This window comes from Thalassophryne amazonica, chromosome 1 (genome assembly GCF_902500255.1).
Source record: "Thalassophryne amazonica chromosome 1, fThaAma1.1, whole genome shotgun sequence".
In the NCBI taxonomy this organism is placed as follows: Eukaryota; Metazoa; Chordata; class Actinopteri; order Batrachoidiformes; family Batrachoididae; genus Thalassophryne; species Thalassophryne amazonica.
Genome location: NC_047103.1, coordinates 45585440 through 45611793, shown reverse-complemented (window position 1 = coordinate 45611793; position 26354 = coordinate 45585440). Strand labels below are relative to the sequence as shown.

The following is a 26354-nucleotide window of genomic DNA, read 5'->3' as shown; positions in this document are numbered from 1 at the left end:
GAAGTTATTGTACTTGGCCCCACAAATCTTAGAAGCATGGTGTCTAACCAGATCGTTACTCTGGATGGCATTTCCCTGATCTCTAGTAATACTGTGAGAAATCTTGGAGTTATTTTTGATCAGGATATGTCATTCAAAGCGGATATTAAACAAATATGTAGGACTGCCTTTTTGCATTTACGCAATATCTCTAAAATCAGAAAGGTCTTGTCTCAGAGTGATGCTGAAAAACTAATTCATGCATTTGTTTCCTCTAGGCTGGACTATTGTAATTCATTATTATCAGGTTGTCCTAAAAGTTCCCTAAAAAGCCTTCAGTTGGTTCAGAATGCTGCAGCTAGAGTACTGACGGGGACTAGCAGGAGAGAGCATATCTCACCCGTGTTGGCCTCCCTTCATTGGCTTCCTGTTAATGCTAGAATAGAATTTAAAATTCTTCTTCTTACTTATAAGGTTTTGAATAATCAGGTCCCATCTTATCTTAGGGACCTCATAGTACCATATTACCCCATTAGAGCGCTTCGCTCTCAGACTGCGGGCTTACTTGTAGTTCCTAGGGTTTGTAAGAGTAGAATGGGAGGCAGAGCCTTCAGCTTTCAGGCTCCTCTCCTGTGGAACCAGCTCCCAATTCAGATCAGGGAGACAGATACCCTCTCTACTTTTAAGATTAGGCTTAAAACTTTCCTTTTCGCTAAGGCTTATAGTTAGGGCTGGATCGGGTGACCCTGGACCATCCCTTGGTTATGTTGCTTTAGACGTAGACTGTGTTTCATAATTATTGTATGGCCTTGCCTTGCAATGTGGAGCGCCTTGGGGCAACTGTTTGTTGTGATTTGGCGCTATACAAGAAAAAAGTTGAAGTTGAAGTTATCTGGTAGAGGTGTGAAGCGAAGCCGTCGCAGATCACACCAAACGCCGGTCTCACAGATAAGGAACACCACAGGAAAGCGGCTGCAAAAAAGAGTTCAGACTGACACACAGTTTACTTTAAGACTGAGAATAGTACCTGAACGGTTCGACGATATCTCGGCAATGAGGTGGAGATGACGTCCTGGTTTTATGGAGTGAGATGATGAAGCATGAATGGGTGACAGCTGTCAAGAGATAATGAGTGACAGCTGTCACCCCCGGCTGTGTCTGTGGCGGCAGCGCCCTCTCGTGCCTGAAGCCCGCACTTCAGGCAGGGCGCCCTCTGGTGGTGGGCCAGCAGTACCTCCTCTTCTGGTGGCCCACACAACACATTGCCTTATGCTGAAGAGGACATGCCCTTGAAATTGGTGTTTCAACAAGACAATGACCCCAAGCACACTAGTAAACGAGCAAAATCTTGGTTCCAAACCAACAAAATTAATGCCTTGCAGATGTGAAGAAATCATGAAAAACTGTGGTTATACAACTAAATACTACTTTAGTGATTAACAGGATTGCTAAAAAAGCAGTTTGAACATAAAGGTTTTGAGTTTGTAGCATCAACAGCAGATGCAAGTATTATTGTGAACACCCCTTTTCTACTTTTTTTTTTTTTTTTTACTAACAGCCCAGTTTCATAGCCTTAAGAGTGTGCATATCATGAATGCTTGGTCTTGTTGGATTTGTGAGACTCTACTGAATCTACTGGTACCTTGTTTCCCATGTAACAATGAGACATATACTCAAAACCTGGATTAATGTTTTTAGTCATATAGCACTACTATTATTCTGAACACTACTGTATGTATGTAGTGTGCAAAATTTTAAGCGTCATTTATAATCTTTTCTAAATATCTAATTCATGTCAATAAGCAAACAGACTGGGTAGCTAGCTAGTAACGTTTTTCATTATTTTTCAGAGGTTGTAGGTACAGTAAACTTGTCTTGATGTGACAGTGCAGCATCAGCCTTTGGTGTGTGTGTGTGTGTGTGCGCGCGCGCGCGTGTTGCTTTCATGTTCCTCTTTTTAGAAGATAAGCATCTTATTTTCCAGATGGGCCTACCTCATTCCCATCATGCATCTGTGTACCATCAGATAAAGAATGTTGTACATGCACCATGTGAGAGTTGTTGTTATGCAGTTATTTGTCCTCTGCAGCATGATTCACCAATAAAAACATCCTGACAGTTTGGTGTTTGATGGTTTGCTTATTTGTCCTCCTGCTGGTACGGCACGGAAAACCTTCAGCTTATCTGCTCTGCTGTGTCTGTTTGTGTGTGCAGCCCACACGAAGGACATGCCATTCACCTGCGAGACCTGTGGGAAGTCGTTCAAGCGCAGCATGTCTCTGAAGGTTCACTCTCTGCAGCACTCTGGAGAGAAACCCTTCAAGTGTGAGGTTTGAGCTCCGTTCATAAACCGTTTCTCTTCATGCAGCTCACACCAAGAGTTTTTAGCAAACACACGACTGTTAAGATAACCCGAGAGTCATTTAGGATTCTGTCATGAATCCCTTTGCATATAAAAATAGAGCACCACGCTCCTAGATCACAAGCCTCCGCCAAAACTAGTTTCTAATTCCAAAAAATTTTACTTTGAAAAACGTTTCAAGATCAAAGTCCTGCTAGAAGAGGCTTTTCATAAGCCAAATTAGTTGTGATCAAGTCAGGAGTATGGATTTAGTTCATACACTTGAATCAAAGGGGTTTCTTTGTGGTATGGTCAGGTGTTTTTTTTGTTTGTTTGTTTTTTCAACTTTTTTGGTTTCTGAATTCTTTTTCAGATAATTTTCACAGAACATTGGTTATCTTTGCTATGCACAATTTGTCATTGCTTTTTGGCACTTGGTTTCTGACTGATAACTGGAAAATAGACAAACAGATATAAAATTGGAACCTCTATCCAATTTTGGTGGTGTACTCGTAGTTAAATCCATAACAGAAAAATGAGAGTGGTTGCGGCACTTTTGATTGAGATAGAATGCAAAAATGTACAAAATTGACTTTTTAATATTAAATTCAAATGTCCACTATATCCACAATCCAGATCAAACTTTGTCAGGTGATAGTGAGTGCCAGTCTGCACCTCACTTTCAAATATAAGAGTGATTGGGGCATGTTTGTTTAAGATATAATGTAAAATATACATTAAATGGGGTTTTCAATGTTACCTTTAAATGGCCATGAAATCTGTGATCTGGATCAGATCTGAATCACACGCAATACAGGATAACATCCTACATAATGCTGTCCAATTTGAAAGAAATTTGATGTTTTCTGACAGAGTTATGAATTTTTAAAAAATTGGTCCTGTGTTAAAGATAGGCATTTTTCCAAGCTTTTTCTTGACTTTGACCTTTGACATATGACCTTGAATATTGAACCAGTTCTTGCCTATCAGGATATGAATCTTCAGTAAAAATTTCATAACAGTCTATGAAAAATTATGGGCTCCACACTGTTCACAAACAGACAAACAAACAAGGGCGAAAAGAAAACCACCTCCAACTTCATTGCTTAAAGTGCTGTCACTGTGTTTTCGACTTCATCTAAAGTTTCAGATTTCCTGTAGTCCAAAAGCCTGTAATTATGTTCTCATAGTGGGTGTAGGTCGTAGGGGTTAACAACATGACCCAGTACAGCATTTTTCACCCTTTGAATGGTAATATATGGGTTTTGCACTGTATGACTCCTTTAATAATCTTATTTGAGCAAAACTTTAACCTGGACTATTTCCACTTTCAAATTTGCTCTTTCAAAGTTAAAATCTGCTTTCAAACTTTGATGAAGAAAAGCTTTTTACAATTTTATATAAAAAAAAAATTCTGCAGCAGAGTTTAACGATTGATTGCTAAGGCTTAAATGAGCACAAACCCAACGCAAAAGTCTAGTGATTCACACAACTTAATCAGTCACACTTTATTCAATTCCAAGTGTTGTTTTTTTTTTATTTATTTATTTGAGCAAGTTAAAAACATTTATGTATTGCGCACATTCATCTTTTAGAGTCCATACATTACTCAAAGGGAGTAGGATGAAGTAAAACTTATATTTTCTACCCCCTTTCACATGTATTATTTTCGGCTGTGCAGACAAGAATAAATAAAACGTTTTGAGATCATACATACCTATATAAACACACACCTTGCATTATACATATCAACATATATTTACATAAATTTTCATTTTATGCTCAATTTGTAGAGCAGTCACTGTTAGCAACACCTACCAGGTTAGCCAATATTAGCAGCAACAGTTGACAAACAACACATTACATGGCATTTCATACATAAAAACACCGTAGTAACATGTCCACAAACTGCAGTAAGACGGTACCATGTGCATTAGGCATGGAGAGATTAATCGATATGAATCGGTATCTAGATACAAAGGTGCACGATGTGAGTGTATCGATTCATTCAGTGTGCATCGATTCAGTTGTCATCGTGATGCATCGTGATGCATCGTGATGCATCGCTCGCTGCGTGCTTGCAAATGATTTTTTTTTTTCCGAGGCATGTTGAATCCACCATCACTGCTCCACATTTTGTTTTGAACACGGACAGAATCCAGAAAGCGCATTTCTACCACAACAAACATGCAGGTCTGCAAGAACAATAGCAAGCAGACAGAAGAGATTTTTGACGCACCTAAAACATTTAAATCAGCCGTATGGAGGTACTTTGGCTTTTTTAAAATGATGGGAAACTTGACAAGACACAGGTTGTTTGTAAAGAATGCCGTGCTGCTAACCGATATCGAAGCGGCCGCAGATTGTAAACCGAGCTCCGGCAAAACTGGTAAGAAATGTATCTCATATTACTTTTGCCAAGGCGGTACTCTGTCAGTGAGTGACTCACTTTCAGTCACTCATTGAGAATGATGTTGTTTTATTATTTACTGTACTAAGTTCTGATAGTGTGATGAAATTGGTTCCAAATATGAGGGAGCTGATTCCTGTTCCTTAATGTTGCATCTGGCAAATTTGCTGCTTATAAGGAGTAAAACAAATCCTCTGCCCCTAGTAGAATCAGAAGAAGAAGAATAATACTATAGTACCATACTGAATTGCAGCTTTTTATTTTCTATTTAGGTTTTTGGTCTAATTTTTTGCATCATGTTGAATCTTATCGTATCACATTGTGAGTAATTGAATCGGCATCAAATACATATCAAATCACATCGAATCGGGAGCAGGGGTGAATTGTATCACATCGTATAGTCGGTATCGTCATGTATCGCTATATGTATTGTATGGCTGGTAGTGTATTGAGGTGCGTATAGAATCGTCAGTGATGAGATTCACATGCCTCATGTGCATGATTTATTAAACTGGACACAAAAAGACAGCAGTGCTATAAACAGTTAAAACTAAAGCTTTCGTAGCTGTTGATGCTTGGAGGAGCCGTCTTGAGTTGTGAACTCTGTATGTGGAGTTCAAACGAGTTGGAATTCTGACTTCAGGGGGTGTTCCTCAGGGGTGCAACAGGAAAATTCGGACCTCCAAGAAGAACTGGAAAGCACCGTTGTCTTGGTTGCAATTTGACATCTCAACATAGATGGGGGCAAAACCTCCATCATACCATTTTAAAGAGAACATCTCAAAAGGTTCTTCAGCCAGTTCACATACGAGATGCTCAAGATCCATTACAGATGTCTTTCTCCTCATTCTAATTATATACTCATATATTTTTTAAAGATATTTGCAATGCTTGAAATAAATTTTACCTCTCACCTCAAAGTTTGGTGGAGGTGTTGTCTCCTACCCTGCATCTGTTCGTTGACACAGCGGAAAAACACACAACAATCTGTGTTTGAGCAATTCAATGTACAAATCATGCAATTGTTTTCTAAGTTACAGTCAGGTCCATAAGTATTTGGACTGGGCGCAATCTTTGTATTTTTGTCTCTGTATACTACCACAATGCATTGAAATTAAACAATCAAAATGTGAATGTAGCATAAACTTAATTGACAAACTTTATTGTAATTGAACATAATATAAATATAACAACCATTATATATAAATCCTCACTTTTCCAGCCGGTTTTTCATTTAGACAAGTCAGTTGAATGGAAAAATGTGTCCAAACATTTGACTGGTACATCAGTCATTCAGAAATATAAACAGGTTGGTGCTATATGGTAAATCTCTTTAGATTAAGCAGTTCTCAAAAACTCAGTGAGGGAAGCCACCAAGACATCCAAGAAACCCTGAAGGAGTTACAGGCTTCTGTGGCTGTGATTAGAGAAACTGCATAGTGCAGCATTTGTCTGTTGCATCATTAGTTATAGAAGGTTTTCAGAGAAGGAAAATGTACTGAATCTATACCCGAGTCTCCCATGTGCCTTCTGGAAAACTGTAGCTGAAATTTCACATCTGCGTTTTAAGTGTCAGGCCACCATGAAGGTGTATAAGTTGTGATGCAACAGTCAAAAGTTGTGCTGTTTGTCTCATTTTCTTTCAATAGTTTGTAAATAAATTAGATTTTATTTTCAGCAGAGAGTCAAAAGACACAGGATATTCATGTTGTTTTTGTAATATGCACATTTTTCCTGTAACATCTTATTACGATGTGACTTGAATCCTGTTTTTAGTCAGAAGCTGACAAACACTTCCATCAGTGAAAGATATTAGAAATATAAGTATTTATATTCCAACATTAGTGAACTGTTGCATGACTGAACTTATTTTTAACAAGAAAAAGGTTTCTTCCATTTTAAAATTTTATATGATCTTTTCCTTTTTTTTCCTTTTTTTTTTTTTTTTTACATTTACAGATTACCATCAATTGTATTTTTGTCAAAGCAAAAATTCTTTACCGAACAATGTTATCTAAGAAAAAAAGTCATTTGTACCATTTCAGAACTGTAACGAGCGTTTCCAGTACAAATATCAGCTACGTTCCCACATGAGCATCCACATCGGACACAAGCAGTTCATGTGCCAGTGGTGCGGCAAGGACTTCAACATGAAACAGTACTTTGATGAACACATGAAGACACACACTGGTAAGTCACCTGTTGTGGTGCTTCTGCTGATTTATTTGTCATTTTTAGAGGCTGTATATCTTTTATGGTGCTTTTTATCCCCCAGTATGAAATATGGGGGATATAGCTGTCTGTCCATCTGTACGTCCGTGTTCTCTTGTTAGCGCGATATCTCAAGAATCAATTGACCAATTTCATTCATATTTAGCACAAGGGTATACTTGGGTGATCCCCCGACACTAGTTGGTTATGCTGACCTTGGGGTTAATTTCAAGGTCACAGCAAGATATTCAACATATTGTGATTGCCACCCTTGATAACATGATATCTCAAGAACCAGGTGACCAATTTCATTCATATTTAGCATAAGGGTGTACTTGGGTGATTCCCCCAACACCAGTCGATTACGGATTTGTAGGGACCGGGGGATATGCCACCTCCTGGTGACTCTTGTTCAATAGTCCATCTCTCATTCTGCCTTTTATCCTTGTTAAAGACAAAACAACTGGTTAGTTGTTGCTGTGACAGGGAGTAAAAGTTGTAAATTTTTAACTTTTGATGGCAAGTGGTGTCGTAGTGTGTGGATGCCGCGCTCGCAGCCAAAGGCAACATAATTTATTAGTTAATGAAAAAAGCAAAACATCCATTTTAAAGTCTGTTACATTTTTTCATGTACTTTGGTGTACTCATATAATTATAATGTGAAACCAAACCAAAAGGAACCCAACCTTGGTCTGAACTTTCAGGTGTGAAAGTGCTTAAATGCAGGAGTGGGCACAGTTCAGCTAACTGCTAATTAGCTAAGCTAACTTTTTCATAGGTGTTTTAGTTTTTTAGAAAACCTTGAAAACTATTTTTGGACCAATTGATTTCTGCTAAATTTCATTATGTCTCCTAACATTTGTTTGAATAAGGTGTGAAAGTGAAAAATGTTGGTAAACCATAAAGTCCTATGTTTGTTCCTCTTGGAGGTTATATAAAAATCCATTTCCTGGACAATAACCTCTTATATCCATAAATCAGGTGTATATAGGTTTGGCCATCTGGCACACTGATGGACACAACATGCGATTGGTTAACTATGGATTTTTGGAAAGCTCCGTGTCTATGCTACATCATGTTCAAATTTCAGCTGTCAATGTCTGATTGCCAAAATCCATGCAAAAGGTAAATTCATGTAATAAAAATTAGTGGTTAACAATAGCTTCAGGTAAATGTTTTAGCTTAGTGTTATCACTGTTAACTTTTGAATAAGCAGAATAGCGTTGATTGAATGTTTCCAGAGACATCGACTTATCTCGGCAGTGACATACACGTCTCTGGGTCTTTGGCCTTTGAGATCAAGAGGGTCTTGGGAAGAGCTTGTGGAGTCATAAGGGCAGTGGATGCAGGTGTTTGGTGATGCCAATATCTTTGTAGGCAAACGAAGGTCCAAGTCTTTAGGGTCCTGGTGCTGCCTGTCTTTACAGTTGTGATACTTGGACGCTAACCAGTGATTGAAGGTGGCGACTGGATGTCTTTGGTACTATGTCTCTTCGAACGATCCTTGGGTACCACTGGAATGCCTTTGTATCACACAAGCAGTTACTGAGGGCCCCTTCACACAAAACAGGAAAGACGCAGAAACCGGAAGAAAATCCATGAACCAAACACGCAATGGGGACCCACGAACCATCGTGCACGTGCACAAACACAGTGCGAGCAGCTGGGACGTGTTGCACCACATTGCACCGCTGATGTGGAGAAAAATAAAATGAAAACCAGCTGTATAATTAGTAGGGATGGGTATCGCTAAGATTTTATCGATATCGATACCATTATCGATTCCGCTTATTGATCTGATTCCTTATCAATTCCCTTATCGATACCTCTTGTGAATTTTTGTGTACTAAAAGTAGGCTTTACAGGTTTTTTATGTCTGCGGGTCAAAGAGCTTTTTCTGATCATGCACCTGCTCTGTGGAACGGTCTTCCTGCGACCGTGAGACAGTCAGAGTCCGTGGACATTTTTTAGTCAAGACTTAAAACCTATTTTTATTCTCTTTCTTATGAATAGTTTTTATTTTTTTATGTGTTTTATTCTTTTACTTCTGTTTTTAATTATGTATTTGATTTTTATGTATTTATTTAAATGTTTTATGTTGAACTGTTCTGTGTGAGGTGCCTTGAGATGGCTTTTGTTGTGATTTGGCGCTTTATAAGTTGATTAAATTGAAATTGAATTGAAACTGAACAACATTTTATTGAGACATAAACTAAATAAATCTGAAATTGGTGACTGGCTCCTTAAACTCCGGACATAAATAGGAATAAACAAAATCTGTAGTTTTTGTCAAAAGCATTTTCTTTCAGACACTGTTGGCATGAATGTCTTTCCATACATCTGAGCTGAGCTCTTTCAGCTGTCTGCGCTGCACATCAGGATGTAATTTATAAAGAATGCAGTACGTCTCATTTTGGGATGAAAAAACATTTTAGTCGATTGTAGTTTCATGTCTGTATTACAACGTTTGTAAAGAGGTGTCATTTTATTTAAAACGGCGATTCATTTTGAAGTTATTAATTCCGACCAGACTCTGTCTCGGCAGAGAGCCACGCAGCATTTGAAGCTGTGCCAATGGAAAACGGAGGACAATTCTCGTTTCTTGACTGCAACAAGACAAGAGTCCCAGTTAGTGACTTTAATCCACACAAAAGTGACTCACGATATTTTAATGCCTTTGAGAGGGGTTAAGAAGTGGACTTGCCGCTTCTGAAGAGCAGCAAATCAAAGAACCCTCAAGCCAGTGGATTGAAGCATTGCTTCATTGGTTCACACTTCAAAGTGGAGTCGTGCTGCAGAAACGGCTGATTACAGACCCGCTGCAAAATCTGTAATCAATGTAGAGGAATGATCATTTTCCCAACAAACACCCTCAAAAACAACCAACACGTGTGTCCTGTCAGGCAGATGTGACTTTCAGATTGCCTGCTGCATGTCCACATGAACTGACTGTCCATTTCAGCTGGGACAGCCTGTCAATCTGCGCGCTGTGCGTGCTCTCCATCTTGTCACAAAAGCGACATATGTTTTTATGTATTTCCACGTAAGGACAGCACTCGCACACACTCGCGTCACAGTGGATACTAAGGTCCCGTCTGTCAAAGCACGGTATGTGTTCTGCAGCTGTGATGTCCAGGACCACAAATGTCAACAGCTGCTGCTGTTGGCAGCCATGCGCTCCCCCCAGCAGACCAAGGTGTCACCAGAGTGACACCTTGGGAGCGCAAACCACAAGCGCAAACCACAAGCACACCAGGTGTTGGGGGGTGAGCGGGGGGGCGGGGGCATGAAACACATGCACATGTGTTGTGGGGGGAGCTGACACTCTGGCACGCCACATGTGTACTTGGCAACTCCACAGTTGTGGGGCACTTAGACAAATTTCACATCCAGCTTGAAAGTGATCGCCTGCTGACTGTTTTCATGATGATAGTGTGAATGGCCACACATTTTCTAAGTGCCAAGCAAGCGGTGTTAGATGTTCGTGTGTGTCAGCTGGAATTTACCCAACACCTGCCGTGAGAGGGATCGAATGTGCTCTCACAGGACACTCTCTGTCTTTCAGCTGCTGGTGTGCGAAGTAGTTGTAGCAACAGGTGTACGAGGCGTTGGAAGCAGCTGCGATTTTACACGTATTGCATACGATTCCTGCTTTGTGTGCAGTTCAGCCACATTCGTACTATGTGTGATGAGGCCCTAAGAGAGGAAGCGTCAGCTATGGCATTTTGGCCATATTGCACGTTTCTTTGTGCATGATCCAGTATGCATATGCGTGAGTAGAGTTGAGGACCCCAGTCGCTGGGGTGTCCACGTTTCACCTGGCTGTGGCAGATAGATGGTTAGTTTAGAGATGTGGGAGTGGACTGGTTGTCTGCCTTGGTTGTTGCCATCCATGACCCAAGCTAATGCCGTAGTATTGTGGATGCAGCAAAGCACAGCATCAGCGCGTCTTTCCAGAGTTGTCTTGACTTGTTTACTGAAGCTAACGTTTTGGTTAGCTCTGCCCACCACTGCTTAAATGTTGCAATGTAGACTGAATGTGTGAGTGACGCGTGTCCATCAGCTATCTCTGTCTTTCATCACCCTGCAGGAGAAAAGCCGTACATCTGTGAGATCTGCGGGAAAAGCTTCACGAGCCGGCCCAACATGAAGCGCCACCGCCGCACCCACACCGGAGAGAAGCCGTACCCGTGCGAGGTATGCGGCCAGCGCTTCCGCTTCTCCAACATGCTCAAGGCCCACAGGGAGAAATGCTTCCGCGTCAGCAACACCGTGGTTACCAACAACAACAACGACCCAGTCACCCTCACTCAGTCCCTGGCCCCGCCTACAGTGGACTCTTCCGGACAGGTCCAGCTTTGCATGGCGCGCCCTGTGACCTCGGTGACCACGCCCGCTGCTGCCTCCAGCCCCCGCTCACTCCACAGCACCCAGCTGTCTCTCCCCTTGCTGCACTCCATGGGGGGGCTGCCTCCCACCCCACATTTACCCCCGCCGCCTCCCTTGTTCTCTGATGGTAGGATGAACTCCAGCAACTAACAAACCGTCATAGCATCAAAAGCACTTTGGTACTTTTTTCTTTTTCTTTGAGCTTAAACTGGTTGAAAGGCCTTCTGCAAGGGGAGAGCACACACCTCAGTGACATTTAACCTCTGCGTGAAAATTGCCAGACTGTGGCCACTGATACGTCTGGCTGGAGGTCTAACAGAGACCTCATAAAAATACCTACCGTAATAATAAACAGCTATTTTTTACTCTATTGAAAACAATAGATAACCTCAGCATCCGAATAGACGTGCCGTCACCACGCTTCTTTGTACCGGTATTCTTTTCCAAAGCCACGCACATCTCCAGAACCTTGCACAGTGCATTGGTTTGTTTTGTTTTGTTTTTTTGTTTTTTTACTGACTACAGCATCTGGATTTAGATTTTTTTCAAGATGACAGGAAGAATTCTCATGCAGGAGGGTCATCAGTCGAACAAGAACCGCACCATGGCCAGACAAGATATTTATTTTTGATGGTTTTCTGACCAGATGTAGCAGGTGGTTCCGATGTGACCCAGCAATAACCAAAAGCTGAATTTTTTTTTGAGCATATACTTGTATACGGCATTGCCAGTAACCAAATCCTGTTAGCTCACCTGTTGTAGTTAAACCGTGTTATACAGCATTTATAACCATTACTGCACCTTATGTGTAATTCTAATGACATATAGATATATATATATATAAATTGTAGTCCTAATTGTTTTCTTCTTTGTGGCTGTGATCATGTGTGGGCCGTGGCATGTTTTGTTATTGGCGAGGTTGTGAGGCGATTGGGAGTGGCCTGTGCGTGCAGGTGATGATGATTCGGTTGCTTATATTAAGCAAATGCTCTCGTCCTGTAGATCTGCTTTTGAGGCGACACTGCAATTTTCACTCACTCGTCTTCAACCGCTCACTCCAATGCGGGACTGCGGGAGCTGGAGCCTATCCCAGCAGTCACAGGGCGTGAGGCGTGGTACACCCTGGACAGGACGCCAGTCTGTCGCAGGGCCACATAAAGACAGACAGACATGTTCATACCCACATGAACACTTATGGCAATTTAAAGTTTCCAGTCCACCTAACCAGCATGTGTTTGGATGTGGGAGGAAGCTGGAGCACCCAGAGGGAACCCACTCAAACATGGAGAGAACATGCAAACTCCACACAGAAAGGCCACAGGTGGGAATCAAACCCACGACCTTCTTGCTGTGTGGCAACAGTGCTAACCACTAAGTCACCGTGCTGCCGACACTGCACTTTTTTCTGAGTAATACTAACATGCTCAGCGCTACTATGTATTCGTAGAGTTGAATATTTCATATGGCGAGATACACGTTGAGCTTCACGTTGCGTTATTTACACGTCATTTTGAGATTAAATCATTAAAATTGTTTGCAGAAGAGTGTAGCATAGAAATATGCACAAATAGCTGCTGAATAAGATCTTATCTTTTTAGCACCCTTATTATAGGCTAACTTCCAAAATCTCTTAAAGGGGTCATATTGTCCTGAATTTATTTGTTTGTTTACCTTTTACAGTTTAATATGGTTGGTGTTTAATGTTAAACAACAATTCTGCGAGTGTGCATGTAGAAATTCTACAGTAAGTAGAATTTAGGCTGGAAACGGAGCACTGTGACATACGTAACACAAGCCCATCTGGACTCCTGCTAAAACACTCACAAAGGACATTTCCTCAGAATGTTACGCTATTTCATGAGGTCACATGAGCAGCACAGGTAGCCAAATGTGTAAACATGAGTGCCAGTGTCTGGCGGTTAGTCATGGTGGCCAACAAGAGAGACACGTAAAAGATATTTTATTACTACAGTCACAGATGGTTGTCTTCTACTCCAAAGCAGCAACAACAACAGCACTTTAATCGTGCGGGTGATATTTTATTATATGTATAGATGTCACTCCTCACATTCGCATGTAGGTAAAAGAAAAGTCTTTGTTTTTGCGCCCTTAGTGATATTAAAACATTGTAGCACACTAATAATAATAATAAGTAGAAGCACTCAGAGAGTGCAAATCTTCGCCAAGGCCATGGGGTCACTGACACCATAACATCTACACGCCGTGGAATCATTGAACCTAAAAAAGTCTAACAATGATGTTTGCTCAGTAGTAAAAAAGTTTCATCTTCTGTGACTAGATAGCATGTATCCTTAGCGCTTGGCATCACAGTTTATTGCAACTTGCACCTTTCCCAGAAGCTACTGTCATCTGAGCACTGATATTGATATTGCATGTGCTTATAGACAAAAACAAATAAGAGACAAAATTCAATTTATTATTCAACTATACTATTCATCATAGTACAGAAACAGCATTAGTGAAGGTTAAAAATGATCTTCTTATGGCCTCAGACAGTGGACTCATCTCTGTGCTTGTCCTGTTAGACCTCAGTGCTGCTTTTGATACTGTTGACCATAAAATTTTATTACAGAGATTAGAGCATGCCATAGGTATTAAAGGCACTGTGCTGCGGTGGTTTGAATCATATTTATCTAATAGATTACAGTTTGTTCATGTAAATGGGGAGTCTTCTTCGCAGACTAAGGTTAATTATGGAGTTCCACAAGGTTCTGTGCTAGGACCAATTTTATTCACTTTATACCTGCTTCCCTTAGGCAGTATTATTAGAAAGCATTGCTTAAATTTTCATTGTTACACAGATGATACCCAGCTTTATCTATCCATGAAGCCAGAGGACACATACCAATTAGTTAAACTGCAGGAATGTCTTACAGACATAAAGACATGGATGACCTCTAATTTCCTGCTTTTAAATTCAGATAAAACTGAAGTTATTGTACTTGGCCCCACAAATCTTAGAAACATGTTGTCTAACCAGATCCTTACTCTGGATGGCATTACTCTGACCTCTAGTAATACTGTGAGAAATCTTGGAGTCATTTTTGATCAGGATATGTCCTTCAATGCGCATATTAAGCAAATATGTAGGACTGCTTTTTTGCATTTGCGCAATATCTCTAAAATTAGAAAGGTCTTGTCTCAGAGTGATGCTGAAAAACTAATTCATGCATTTATTTCCTCTAGGCTGGACTATTGTAATTCATTATTATCAGGTTGTCCTAAAAGTTCCCTGAAAAGCCTTCAGTTAATTCAAAATGCTGCAGCTAGAGTGCTGACGGGGACCATAAGGAGAGTTCATATTTCACCCATATTGGCCTCTCTTCATTGGCTTCCTGTTAATTCTAGAATAGAATTTAAAATTCTTCTTCTTACTTATAAGGTTTTGAATAATCAGGTCCCATCTTATTTTAGGGACCTCATAGTACCATATCACCCCAAAAGAGTGCTTCGCTCTCAGACTGCAGGCTTACTTGTAGTTCCTAGGGTTTGTAAGAGTAGAATGGGAGGCAGAGCCTTCAGCTTTCAGGCTCCTCTCCTGTGGAACCAGCTCCCAATTCGGATTAGGGAGACAGACACCCTCTCTACTTTTAAGATTAGGCTTAAAACTTTCCTTTTTGCTAAAGCTTGTAGTTAGGGCTGGATCAGGTGACCCTGAACCATCCCTTAGTTATGCTGCTATAGACTTAGACTGCTGGGGGGTTCCCATGATGCACTGAGTGTTTCTTTCTCTTTTTGCTCTGTATGCACCACTCTGCATTTAATTATTAGTAATTGACCTCTGCTCTCTTCCACAGCATGTCTTTTTCCTGATTCTCTCCCCTCAGCTCCAACCAGTCCCAGCAGAAGACTGCCCCTCCCTGAGCCTGGTTCTGCTGGAGGTTTCTTCCTGTTAAAAGGGAGTTTTTCCTTCCCACTGTCGCCGAGTGCTTGCTCACAGGGGATCGTTTTTGACCGTTGGGGTTTTTCTGTGGTTGTTGTGTGGCTTTTGGCTTGCAGTGTGAAGCGCCTTGGGGCAACTGTTTGTTGTGATTTGGCGCTATATAAATAAAATTGATTTGATTTGATTTGAACTAAACTGCAAATATATGAATTTTTTAACATTTATGAAACACTTCTCTAAACAAGGCCATAGGGTCACACATATATAAATAAAAATAAATTTAAGAAATATTACAATTTGAAAACAAATGCACGCGAACATGATGACAGCCGCAACTGCTTAATGCTAACTTTTAACATTGAAAATGCCATAGACATGCTAACGCGTTAGCATCGGGATCCGGATCGTGATCCGGATCACCACTAAAATTTAATCACTTGTTCCTCTTGTCATTTCCAACCACTCCACAAAATTTCATCAAAATCCATTCAAAACTTTTGAGTTATCCTGCTGACAGACAAACAAACAAACAAACGCGACCGAAAACATAACAACCTTGGCGGAGGTAATAATATCTTTCTTCAGGATGGTCCACATAAACACAGAGGTGCAGCATAACATCTTCGACCATTCATACAGTTCCGACATATACAGTTGCAAATATTAAAACCATTCACACACTGAGTAAATATAAAGTCTTAATCTGACCTACTGCGTTGTTTTTTTTAAAGAAGTCCCCTTGTGTTTGTCTGATCCGGATGTGTTTCTCAGCTTGAACCATATGTTGTTGTTGTCCATTCGGCTGCTCCCGTTTTCTTTTGATTGGGGTCGCCACAGCGGATACAGCCAGATCCGCACTGGTATTTGGCACAAGTTTTACGCCGGATGCCCTTCCTGACGCAACTCCAGTGTTAGAGAAACGCACACAGCCGCTGGTGTTCCAAAGAGGTCTCCCATCCAAGTACTAACCAGATCCTGCACTGCTTAACTTCTGAGATCTGACGGGATCAGGCTGACACAGAGCACACCAGATGCTCTGATCAAGATGAAAATAAATCCCATTAATGATCCACCAAGACAAAAAAGTATGTTAAATTGCTCTGTTAACAACAACAGTTATGTCATTCATTATGAGCAGCTGAGGTTAGAGAGGCAGGGCTATGACATCATCATTTCAGAAAAGGTCTGTATTGCTTGTCCACATGAAGACATGAAGGCAGCGTTTTCAGATTTATCCACTGTGGGGACCTGTTTTCAAAGTGTATCATGTTCAGCCACCAAAAACGCTGGTTCCATGTGGATGGAATGCAAATATGATTCAAAACTTGCGCAGCTATGCCTAAACCTGTTTCCGTGTGGACAGGGCCTAAGTCGCACCTTTCAAAAAATGCTTCTTGAAGAGGAAAAACACATATATGTATAAGTTACACTAGAGTAAAACTCACCTTTATTCTGTATTATCAGCTCTTTAATTTGCGATTTTTGTGCATTGCTATCTTGTACTTTTTAGTATTGGCATTTCGGCACAACTGTAGTTTGTGCTTGTCAAGAGAAATTGCTTTTCTTTTGTATGACAAAACCTTCCACGTCCTAAAACTCAACAACCGTGAAACTCTCAAAATCGAAATTTTTATATATTAGTACTGGGAGGCCAGATGTCTGCCTGCCAAAAATCATGCATTTTTGACATTTACAAATGGTAACTGTACACCAGGTATAAATTTTGGTCCATTTCAAGAACCTTGGGACATTATGACTACCAACCTGTTGCTTATAAATGACGCTATATGCACATCTAAAATTACAGTTCTACAGGTACTGTTTACTTGTAAACTTACCAAAGATTCAACATTGCTGTCCAGTGAAGTTGGAGTAAGGCTGGTAGCTGTTTCAACTACTAGTAAACAAGTGTCACTTCTGCCTGGTTAGCTAACCAAACAATTTTCAATTTTCAATTTATTTTCAATTTAATTTCATTTATATAGTGCCAAATCACAACAGAGTTGCCTCAAGTCGCTTCACACAAGTAAGGTCTAACCTTACCAACCCCCAAAGCAACAGTGGTAAGGAAAAACTCCCTCTGATGAAGAAACCTCAAGCAGACCAGACTCATAGGGGTGACCCTCTGCTTGGGCCATACTACAGACATAAATTACAGAACTAGTCAGACAGGCTTGTATGACAGCGCGAAACAAGCTAACGTGAGCTAACATGAGCTAAAACTGGCACTGTGTTGACATAAACTTACTTACAAATACATCTATCCATATTTCTTAAGTTGGTGTTCAACCACTAATTTTCTGATGTTTTGCGTGTATGGAATAAATCCAGTGTCAACCTGCATCTGCTTAGGTGTGAACAGGCGTATGAAAATCAGTCTCTTAAAGCTTTCTGAAACAATGCAGGTGTTTGGAATTATTGCTGTGTGCAGTAATCAGAGCAGAAAAGACACATTGAGGAGTTAAGTTGCACTTAATTAAATTCATGGAGTTCATTCATAAAATTCATTGACATCCAAAAATCTGTTTGTGGTTTTATTTTTTCAAGTACTGGTCTTTTGACACTTGCAATTAAGGTTAAAACAATGTTAATGTTAACAACTGTTAACGTTAACACTGCCGCCATTGCGACCACAGCTATTCCAAACACGCATTGTATTATGGGTCATTGAAAGACCAAATTGCTATTTTGAGCATATGATATGATTTAAACAACAGCCACAACAAAAATCCTAATCAGCAGCCCAGTTCGGATTCATGGATTAACTTCTTAAACTAATTTTTCCAAAATGCATTTCTGACAAACCAAAGCAGTAATAAAATGTAAGAACAAAGTGAAGCTATCTTTTAAGGTGACAAGCTTCTGTTTTGCTCAGTGGTTAAGTAGTACTGTGAACAATGTCTAGGAATATGGACAAGGTTGGGTAGGATTACTTTGAAAGAATACATGTGGATTACATTTATGTATGTACATACATTTGGATTACTTGTAATCTGATTACTTTTGGATAACATTTCAAAGTAATCCTACCCAACCCTGAATATGGACTAGACAGCTGATTGGAGAGTTCTGATGGTTATACATTATGTATACATGAGGTGTTTGTTCACATTGGGCAGTCATGCTGAATTCTTTGGAAATAATGTAAAGTTTTTGAGCTGTCCTTGGTGAGCCAACATACAGGGAAGTGATGTAAAGTTTTGAAGTAATGTCCTTTGTGAGTATCAGTGTTGGTATTTGAGACGCACCCACTGAGACAGTCTGTGCAATACAACCACGTGGTCTATTGGAGAGAGATGGAGACATTCCCCTTCATCTTAAAGTAACACACAGGAAACAGACCTGAAGATTATTATTATTTTATTTAAAACAAAAAAAGGATGAAAGTTTTTGACGCCATCTAGTGGTAAGGTTCCAGAGTGCAAACAATTCAATACCCTGTAACTGTGTTCTCAAAAAGGATGCTGGTCAGATGCACATCAGATATGTAGACATTTCTGAAATTCTGTGAAAGCTAGACAGTGACAGCAAAACCGGTTAGCGTGCCAGCCCTCATGGTTCATAGCCTGAAAAGGTTTATAACCAGCATAACAGTGTAACTTCAGTCACCTCATGTCGCGTCATGATGCCAGTCCGGGCTGTCATCCACACTGTGGTAAGGAAGGGTGCAGGTGGGGTTGTTGGTTTGGTTGCAGTTTGAAACCTAAGTACTAGATGGCAGCAAAATCTGTCATGCCGCTTTCAAGGCTCCATTATTTCAAACAAGTTTTTGGGGCAAACTTTAATATATCTCCGCGAACCATAAAGTGAAATATTACCCCTTTAAAAGGACAATCAGTCACAATTGGGGAACATGGCACCCTGTCCATGGTGTTTTGTTTTAAAATTGCGACTGTCTACTGTTTTTAAACAAAAACAACACCATGGTGGTGAAAAATTGTGCGTTTGGAGGCAGTGGGGCGGGTGAGTTGTAATCTTGTTTTTTATTTTTTTTTTAATGATAGTGTTCCAAAGAAGCCTAACAAAATTTGTGACACATTTGTATCGTGGGCGTTCTCTAAATTTGCAGCACTATATACGTGCACTTTTGGCAATCGCTTTTCAATCTGACGCGAAGGAAAAATCTACTGGAACAGAACAAGTCAAATCAAAATCCAGTTGTGACATTTCAGTCAGTTCCCGAAGAGTTGGTGCACTACCGAAGCACTCCCGCTCACTTTAGCGTTTGCTAGCTTACTTCTAATGTAGCATTAACGTGTAAATAGTGTAAGATGTTCTTCTTGTGATTAGTTCTTCATGTTTACATTGAGAAAGTCGACTGAATGTTGCTCCCTGATGTATCCTGGCTTGGAAGTTGGACTTTGTGGATAAGCTTTGTTAAATATATTAAGCAGTTTATCTAAAATAACACATGAGCACCTTAAGTTTACCTCGGCTATGCGTATTTCTAAGAACTGCCGGTTAAACAGTGAGGGCCACATCACTTATTTGATAATGGTACGTTTGATGTTTCTTTTATGTTGTCATGTCAAACACGTGTTTTATAATTTGATGTGCTGCTTTTTGTACAAGGTCCAGATAGAAATTAGCCCTGGCTGTCCTAAGTCCACTTTAGCCTTACGAGAAACAAGGTGAGACAAATCAAACATTTGGAACCGTTTGAGGAGGCAGCTGCTAATGCTTTATAACCCACTAAGGTTCTTCTTCTTCTTCTTCTTCTTCTTTTTAATTGTTGGTGGTACGTGAAGGGTTTCTGAAAGGCAGCCCAATGTTGTCACAAAGTTGATGACTGTTGGACTCTTGTGGCAACTTGCTAAACTTCAATCTAACACTAAAGAAGAACAAGTTTTCCATTACAGTTCAAGAAGGATAAGAGCACATTTTTACTAAGTCCACCAAGGCTATTCGCTGGTGTTTGTCAGTAGGATATCTTCAAAAACAGCTCCCCCCGCTGGTGTTGTGCAATATTTATCCCACTCATTGCTCGTTCCAAGGAAGGTTGTATAATATTGCTATTGGGCAGTCACCTTAGTATTTCTTCTGTTTTTCTTGTTGATTAATGCTGGCATATTATACAGTATTTTTGTCTTTCTGATGCCTGATTCTGTTTTCTCTCTGTTTAAGGTGCAGCTCCATCCAGAGATGAGAGTTGTGTTTGTGTTGGCGACCCTCCTGTCCTGTGCACCAACAGCAATTCTTGTATATTCGTCTGTGAATTATTTCTGTAATTTATGTTTGTAGCATGGCCCAAGCAGGCCATGCTACAAACCTGAGTCTGAGTCTGGTCTGCTTGAGGTTTCTTCCTCAGGGGGAGTTTTTCCTTACCACAGTTGCTCTGGGGTTGGTAAGGTTAGACCTTACCTGTGTGAATCGCCTTGAGGCAACTCTGTTGTGATTTGGCGCTATATAAAGGAAAATAAATTGAAATTAAATTGAAATTGAAATTGTATCCAGGGTGCAGTATGAAAGTATTATGCCCTGAATATATATTTACCCCTTTGCTTCTCCGCTTGTGTGGTTGCCAACCAGCACCCAAGGAGGTTCTGTAGTGAGGTGGATGCAGCGTAGCGTGGCACCAGCACATGACGCAAGCTGCGGCATTTGGTCTAGTCTTTAAAACACGTGGGAAATGAAACGCAAACATTTAAATGTGGTTATAAACTATAGCATCACTTTGATCATGTAGAGAAAGGAAATCAAAGTGTAAAAGCAGCTTTGCCTGGTGTGAAACGGGTTCCTGTGAAGGAGAAGAGATTAGACAAAACATGCGGTTTGGGACTGCTGGATTACACTGCGTCATATTGCATAAAATTTTTTTTTTTCTTTTTTCCTTCATGTTAAACATCTCCAAAGCCAGTGAGTTACATCTATGCAGGTAGAAACTTCACTGTATTAGACATTCCCCAACTTATAGTCAGGTGCCCTTTTACTGCAGGGTGGGCAGGCGGGGAGCGTCAGGTGCCAGTCCCAGTCAGGTGGTGGACCAGTGCTGTAACCACTGATCCACCTCACCCCCTGGTCAGACGTTATTAACTCACAACAATCGGGACATCCAGGCAGTGATGGAACGAGATATCAGGGTTCATTCGGCACACCAACAAAGCCACATGAATGGTAACACGCTATAGTGTACCTATGCTTGTCCCACCAGTGTGCACAGATACGGGGTAAATATTGTACATGACACCAGTACTGCAACACAAACACATGATTTTTAGGCCTTGATGACTCTTATGCTTGTTTAAAGAAGCACTCTCTGAAACACTGTGGTTCCAGTTGAATTTTTTTTTTCGGGGGGGCACTTTGTGTTTGCCTTATATTTGGAGGAGATTATTTTTTGTGGTTGTTTTTTGAGACCGTTGTAGCATATTGTGGCATTTGAGGAGGAGTAGTAGTTAATACTACTGATATATGCACTTTTTAATTTGGCTGCCCGTAACAAAAAATATGCAGCTGCAAGATGAAAAACAGGTATGATCGAAAATGGCATTTTCACAGGTTTAAACCTGAAATCAAAATGTTCTGTCATTGACGCAAACCTTGTGTTGCTCCATTGTCAAAGTATTACAAATGACTGTTTTCTCTGTGAGAACCGCTGACCTCTGGTCGAGGTTGCGGCCGGTTATTTCGGTGCAGAGCTGAACCTGTGTTGTGTTTGGCTTTATAGAATAACTTTGTGGATCATTTGTAAGCCGCCTGCTTTGTGCTGTGACGCCTTCCTGTGGCTGTTTGTATTCCGATCACTAACCACCATAATCAATACCTGCAGAGGAATTGGTACAAGATCTCACTAGACTGCTCAGAACAGAGGAGATGCCATGTGTGATAGTTTTTGTTTTGTAAAATTGTAAATCAAATCATTGTTGCCAAATTGTTTGAGTCATTATAAAAACAATCATATTAATTATTGTGAGCACTTTATATTTTAGATCAGCTGTTAAACCTGCAGCTCTGTTCACATCGGATTGGAACCTGCAGATGGCAGAAAAATAGGTTCTTATCTCTTTTTGTCTTATCATACCGATGACACAAAAATTACAGGAAATCACAACATTGTAGTGTGCACTGTAAGAATCATTGTCAGCAGATTTTGCACATAAAAGATGTGGTGTTTGGTGAAACCCTTCAACATAAAATATCTCCTGGCAATAAGATAATGTTACAGTGACGTCTGCTCACTGTGCCAAAAGAGTAACATTAAGGAAATGTCATCATCGTATACTCGTGATATTACTTCCAACATATGATACAACATAAAGAGGATTTATAGAAAGTGAGCGGCTATGAAAGACTAAATCCAAACAGAATGCCAAACACAATCTGTATATTAATTCTTTCTTTCGAGTTATTTAGCAAATAAATCTTTCCTAAATTCAGCTGCAAAGATGCCCGTAGACATCATCAGGCACCAGTAAATAGTTCACATTTGTGCACCCTGAAGAACAGAATATTAGAATTATGACTGGGTTTAATGTTTGATGCTACGCATGTTGTCGTCACTGAGGAGCGAGTTTTGCACAGTGTATGTGAGCTGTATTCTTAGGTAGATTTTATTTTAAATTTGCCAGTTTTGCTGCCAAAGGGTTGTTGGACCTGCCCCTGAACTATTATGAGGGTCTGATAGTGGTTTGGCAAGTGTTAGTTATTCATTGAGGACAGAGGGACAGAGGGCTCATGGGATTACCAGTGTGGTTGTTTTTAGGTTCAGTTGTTCTGTGTCCTTGCTCCCCTTACAGAAATGAATTGAAAATATGACTGTTTTTTTTTATTTTATTTTATTTTTAGCAATGATCTCTAATATTCCATCAGCGGAAATGAAAGTTTTTAGGGAATTGTCAGATTTCCAAGTTTGGTGTGTGCCACTATTTATACTACTTATTGTTACATGGACATGGCGCACTTGGTTGTTGATGATGAGCCGTATTAAAGTATGACGCTGTCCACGGTTTTCGCTAATGGTGCATTCACAAACTGATGCTAGAACAACACTTTCCTGTTGCTATTCTCAAGGTCGGCCATCCGGGCATTTAACCTGAAGGGGCGGGTTTTCTCTGTGAAAACATTGCCGAGCTCAATACAAATACATGTAATTTGGTCACTTTTCAAAGGGGTCAGACTCATCAATAACGTCAATTGAATGTATATTGGTTCATTTCAGGTCATCTTAGTGTACATAAATCTCACCGTTTGAGGCAGTGATAGCTGTCAGCTGGCCGTTAGAAGCAAGCTAGAGACAATAAAAAAAAAGTCTGATTTCAATAAAACAGCATACAGCCCGAGTGTGATGTTACCGAGCGACCAGTCGGGAAGCATGAATTCTCGCCTTCGGATTGGCCAATTTGCAGAAGTGACATGGTGCCGACCTTGAGAATAGTAGAATCACTGTCATTTGCAGTGGCAGACAGGTGCTTTTTTTTTTTGCATTATGTGACTGAAAATAAATTTGGGCATGCACAAACATTTTAATGTTTTGCACATTTAATTAAAATGGGAAGCTCTAGATTGCTATGTTTTCAAAGATTTGAATTTTGGTAATGTTACACCTACATTACACAAGTCATTCCTGTTTATCTGAATGAAAACTGTGTCACTGCGATAAAACTATTAAACTTTTGCTGCTGCATTGCAGTGCTCGAGGTGCCGCTCGTACGGTCAGCAGTGGCACCATTTCTGGTTGTTTTCACATTGATAACAGTGAAACATCCTGTTGAACACCTTGCGCACACTGCCGACAAGTGAATGCGCCATTAATAGCTTTGATGCTAGCATGGATTATGCTAACAGTTAGCGTCATCCATGCTTAGTGTTTTCTTTAATACGGATAAAAGAGATGTAACACTGCCCAGTATTAACAGTGATGTGCTCCAAACTTAGAATTCTACAATTCAAATTAGTTGCTCTGTATAACGTCAAATCACAGCACCAGTTTTCCCAAAGGGTGCTAGTAGAAGACTTTCATCTTCTAAGTGTGGCTCTTTGACGAGGAAGATTAATTTCTTTTCAGAAGCAGTTTTTAATGTATCTACCCAAATTTTGGCAATAAGCTCATATATGAAATTGGGGAACGAATGTTTGAGAATAAGCTGTTTATTTTTTTTATATGTGAAAGTTTGTATGGTGGGTCTAAGATGGTTTGATGGATGAGGAAGAGGAGATGGAGACTCTGGTCGTGGAGGCTCCAGAGGAGACGTGGGACTGTGAAACTATCATCAGCACGTATTTGACAGAGACAGCGATGTCTCTGTTCTAGGGCAAAGTATGTCTGCTAAACATTGTTACATAGTTGATTTTTTTTTTATGTATGTTGTCCACATGCCCTCTACATTTCCCATCTCATCCATGTTACAACTTAAAGAAATCATAATATGTACTATTACTTGCCAATTCTCTGCTTTATATTGTAAACACTATGTCTGAGTTAACTCTGATGTACAAAGAACATGTGTAGGCAGTAGCTGGAAATACTTAACAGTTCAAGGACAATAGTGTCTAGAGGTGCTAATAACATTAGACTGTGTTTTCTGTCTTTTCTGGTATATTGACTCGTGTTTACTGTCTGTAACACAGCAGAGCATAACAAAACATTTACAGTAAAAATATATTATTGCACATGTAGACGTGTGGTCTGTGTTAATCGTTTTCCTGTTATGAATTTGCTGCCATCTATTGGAGAGTGCGATATGTCTTTCTGATAAACCTTGTAGAAACATAACTGACACTTTGATTTTTGTTAAATGCTTCAAATTTTATTGTACACATTGGAAGAAGAAAAGAAAAACAATTGTTCAAGAATTCAAATGTTAAAGTCAAAGGAACCAAGGACCTTTAAAAGGGCTTCTTGTCCCTCACTACAAAGGAGGGGGTATTCCCATCCACTACAGGGGTAGTTTCCTGCCACTGCTCTCTGTGCCAGGAAAGGTGCTTGCAAGAATAGTTCTTAACAAGATTCAGTCCCATTTACTTGCTGTTCAGTGACTTACACAGTTTGGCTTCACACCCAAGAAGTTAACCATTGACTGCATCCCAGTTCTGCAAGTACTCACTGAATACAAGCTTTAATATCAGCAGTGCTTCGTTGCATCCTATGTTTAATTTTGCAAAGCCTTTGGTTGGTTGATCAGGTTGCATTCTGGGACATCCTGAAGATCTGTGGTATTACCAATAAATTGCTGGACGTCATAGCCAACCTGTATACATGGGCAGAGTGGATATAGATGCTCTGATTTCTTCCCAGTGACTTACAATGTTCGTCGGAGATGTGGAGCCCAATAAATTATGTGTTTGTCAGTGCCTAAAGGTTCACTGATCTTAACTTTGTGGATGATTCTCTAATTTTTGTGGAATCAATGGATGTCCTGATTGGGACACTTTAGAAGCTGAATGTCTGGGTTTTCTATTATTGCAATCAATACTTTAAAAGATAAACCTATCATGGCAGTGGCATCTGTGTCTCAAGGACCTTATGCTTTGAGGTCATGTGAAATCAAAGCTTATGGAGTCATGAAGTCACTAGACAGAGGTGTTTGTCATTGCTGATACCTTTGCCAAAGAAAGAAGGTCCAAGTCTTTTGGGTTCTGGTGCTTCCAGTCATACTCTGACTATGAAATCAAGACATTAACCAGTCATCTATTGCCCTGTTTACACTGGACTGAGACCCACATAAGACCTAGAAGACAACTCTCACAGGTCTTGGCTGGTCTCCAGTTTGATCTGTTATTTGTATTTACACAAAGCGTGCACTGTGACTGAATTGTGTAAGTGAAATATATGTTAATATTGGCAATCAGTGATGCGACCCCATGCAGAGTTGATTGAGAGTCTATTACGACCCACAGGATCAGGTTGGGAGCGTGTTGGGACCTGTGAGAGTTACTGAGACAGATTATGAGACCCATGGATCTCTTAACTGGTCGCACAACTGCTGCTAATGTTTTAAACATTTCAATACACTTGCGCACCTGTTGGAGACCAAAGGAGAGTGATGGCAATCAGGAGGGATCTTTGTTCTGACCATGGAGACCCCACTGTGACCTGCCTGCAACCCCAGTAAGAGTGACGGTGAGCAGAGGCCATTTTTCCATCGCACATCAGCCATGGACTCGGTGTAAACGGGGTGTAA

At 40.3% G+C, this 26354-nt stretch overlaps 1 protein-coding gene and 1 long non-coding RNA gene across 4 annotated transcripts in view; one reads left to right on the top strand and one right to left on the bottom strand.

Annotated features, from left to right (window-relative positions):
• zbtb47b (zinc finger and BTB domain containing 47b) overlaps positions 1-12636 on the top strand; it is a 67827-nt gene extending 55191 nt beyond the window's left edge. For 2 of the 3 annotated variants that reach the window (XM_034168971.1, XM_034168966.1), the window contains 3 exons: positions 2194-2309; positions 6776-6920; positions 11032-12636. In XM_034168971.1, the coding sequence (XP_034024862.1) occupies positions 2194-2309; positions 6776-6920; positions 11032-11480 (710 nt within the window). In that variant the 3' untranslated portion in view covers positions 11481-12636. The remainder of the gene's footprint in view (positions 1-2193; positions 2310-6775; positions 6921-11031) is intronic. The other variant, XM_034168964.1, reaches the window with a different exon arrangement.
• A 1438-nt stretch (positions 12637-14074) lies between these two features.
• Positions 14075-24311, bottom strand: LOC117509327. The gene is made up of 3 exons (XR_004560380.1): positions 24143-24311; positions 19845-19850; positions 14075-14086 (listed from the first exon to the last, which is right to left on the bottom strand). It is a non-coding gene; the product is annotated as an uncharacterized LOC117509327 (long non-coding RNA).
• Between the last annotated feature and the right edge of the window lie 2043 nt (positions 24312-26354).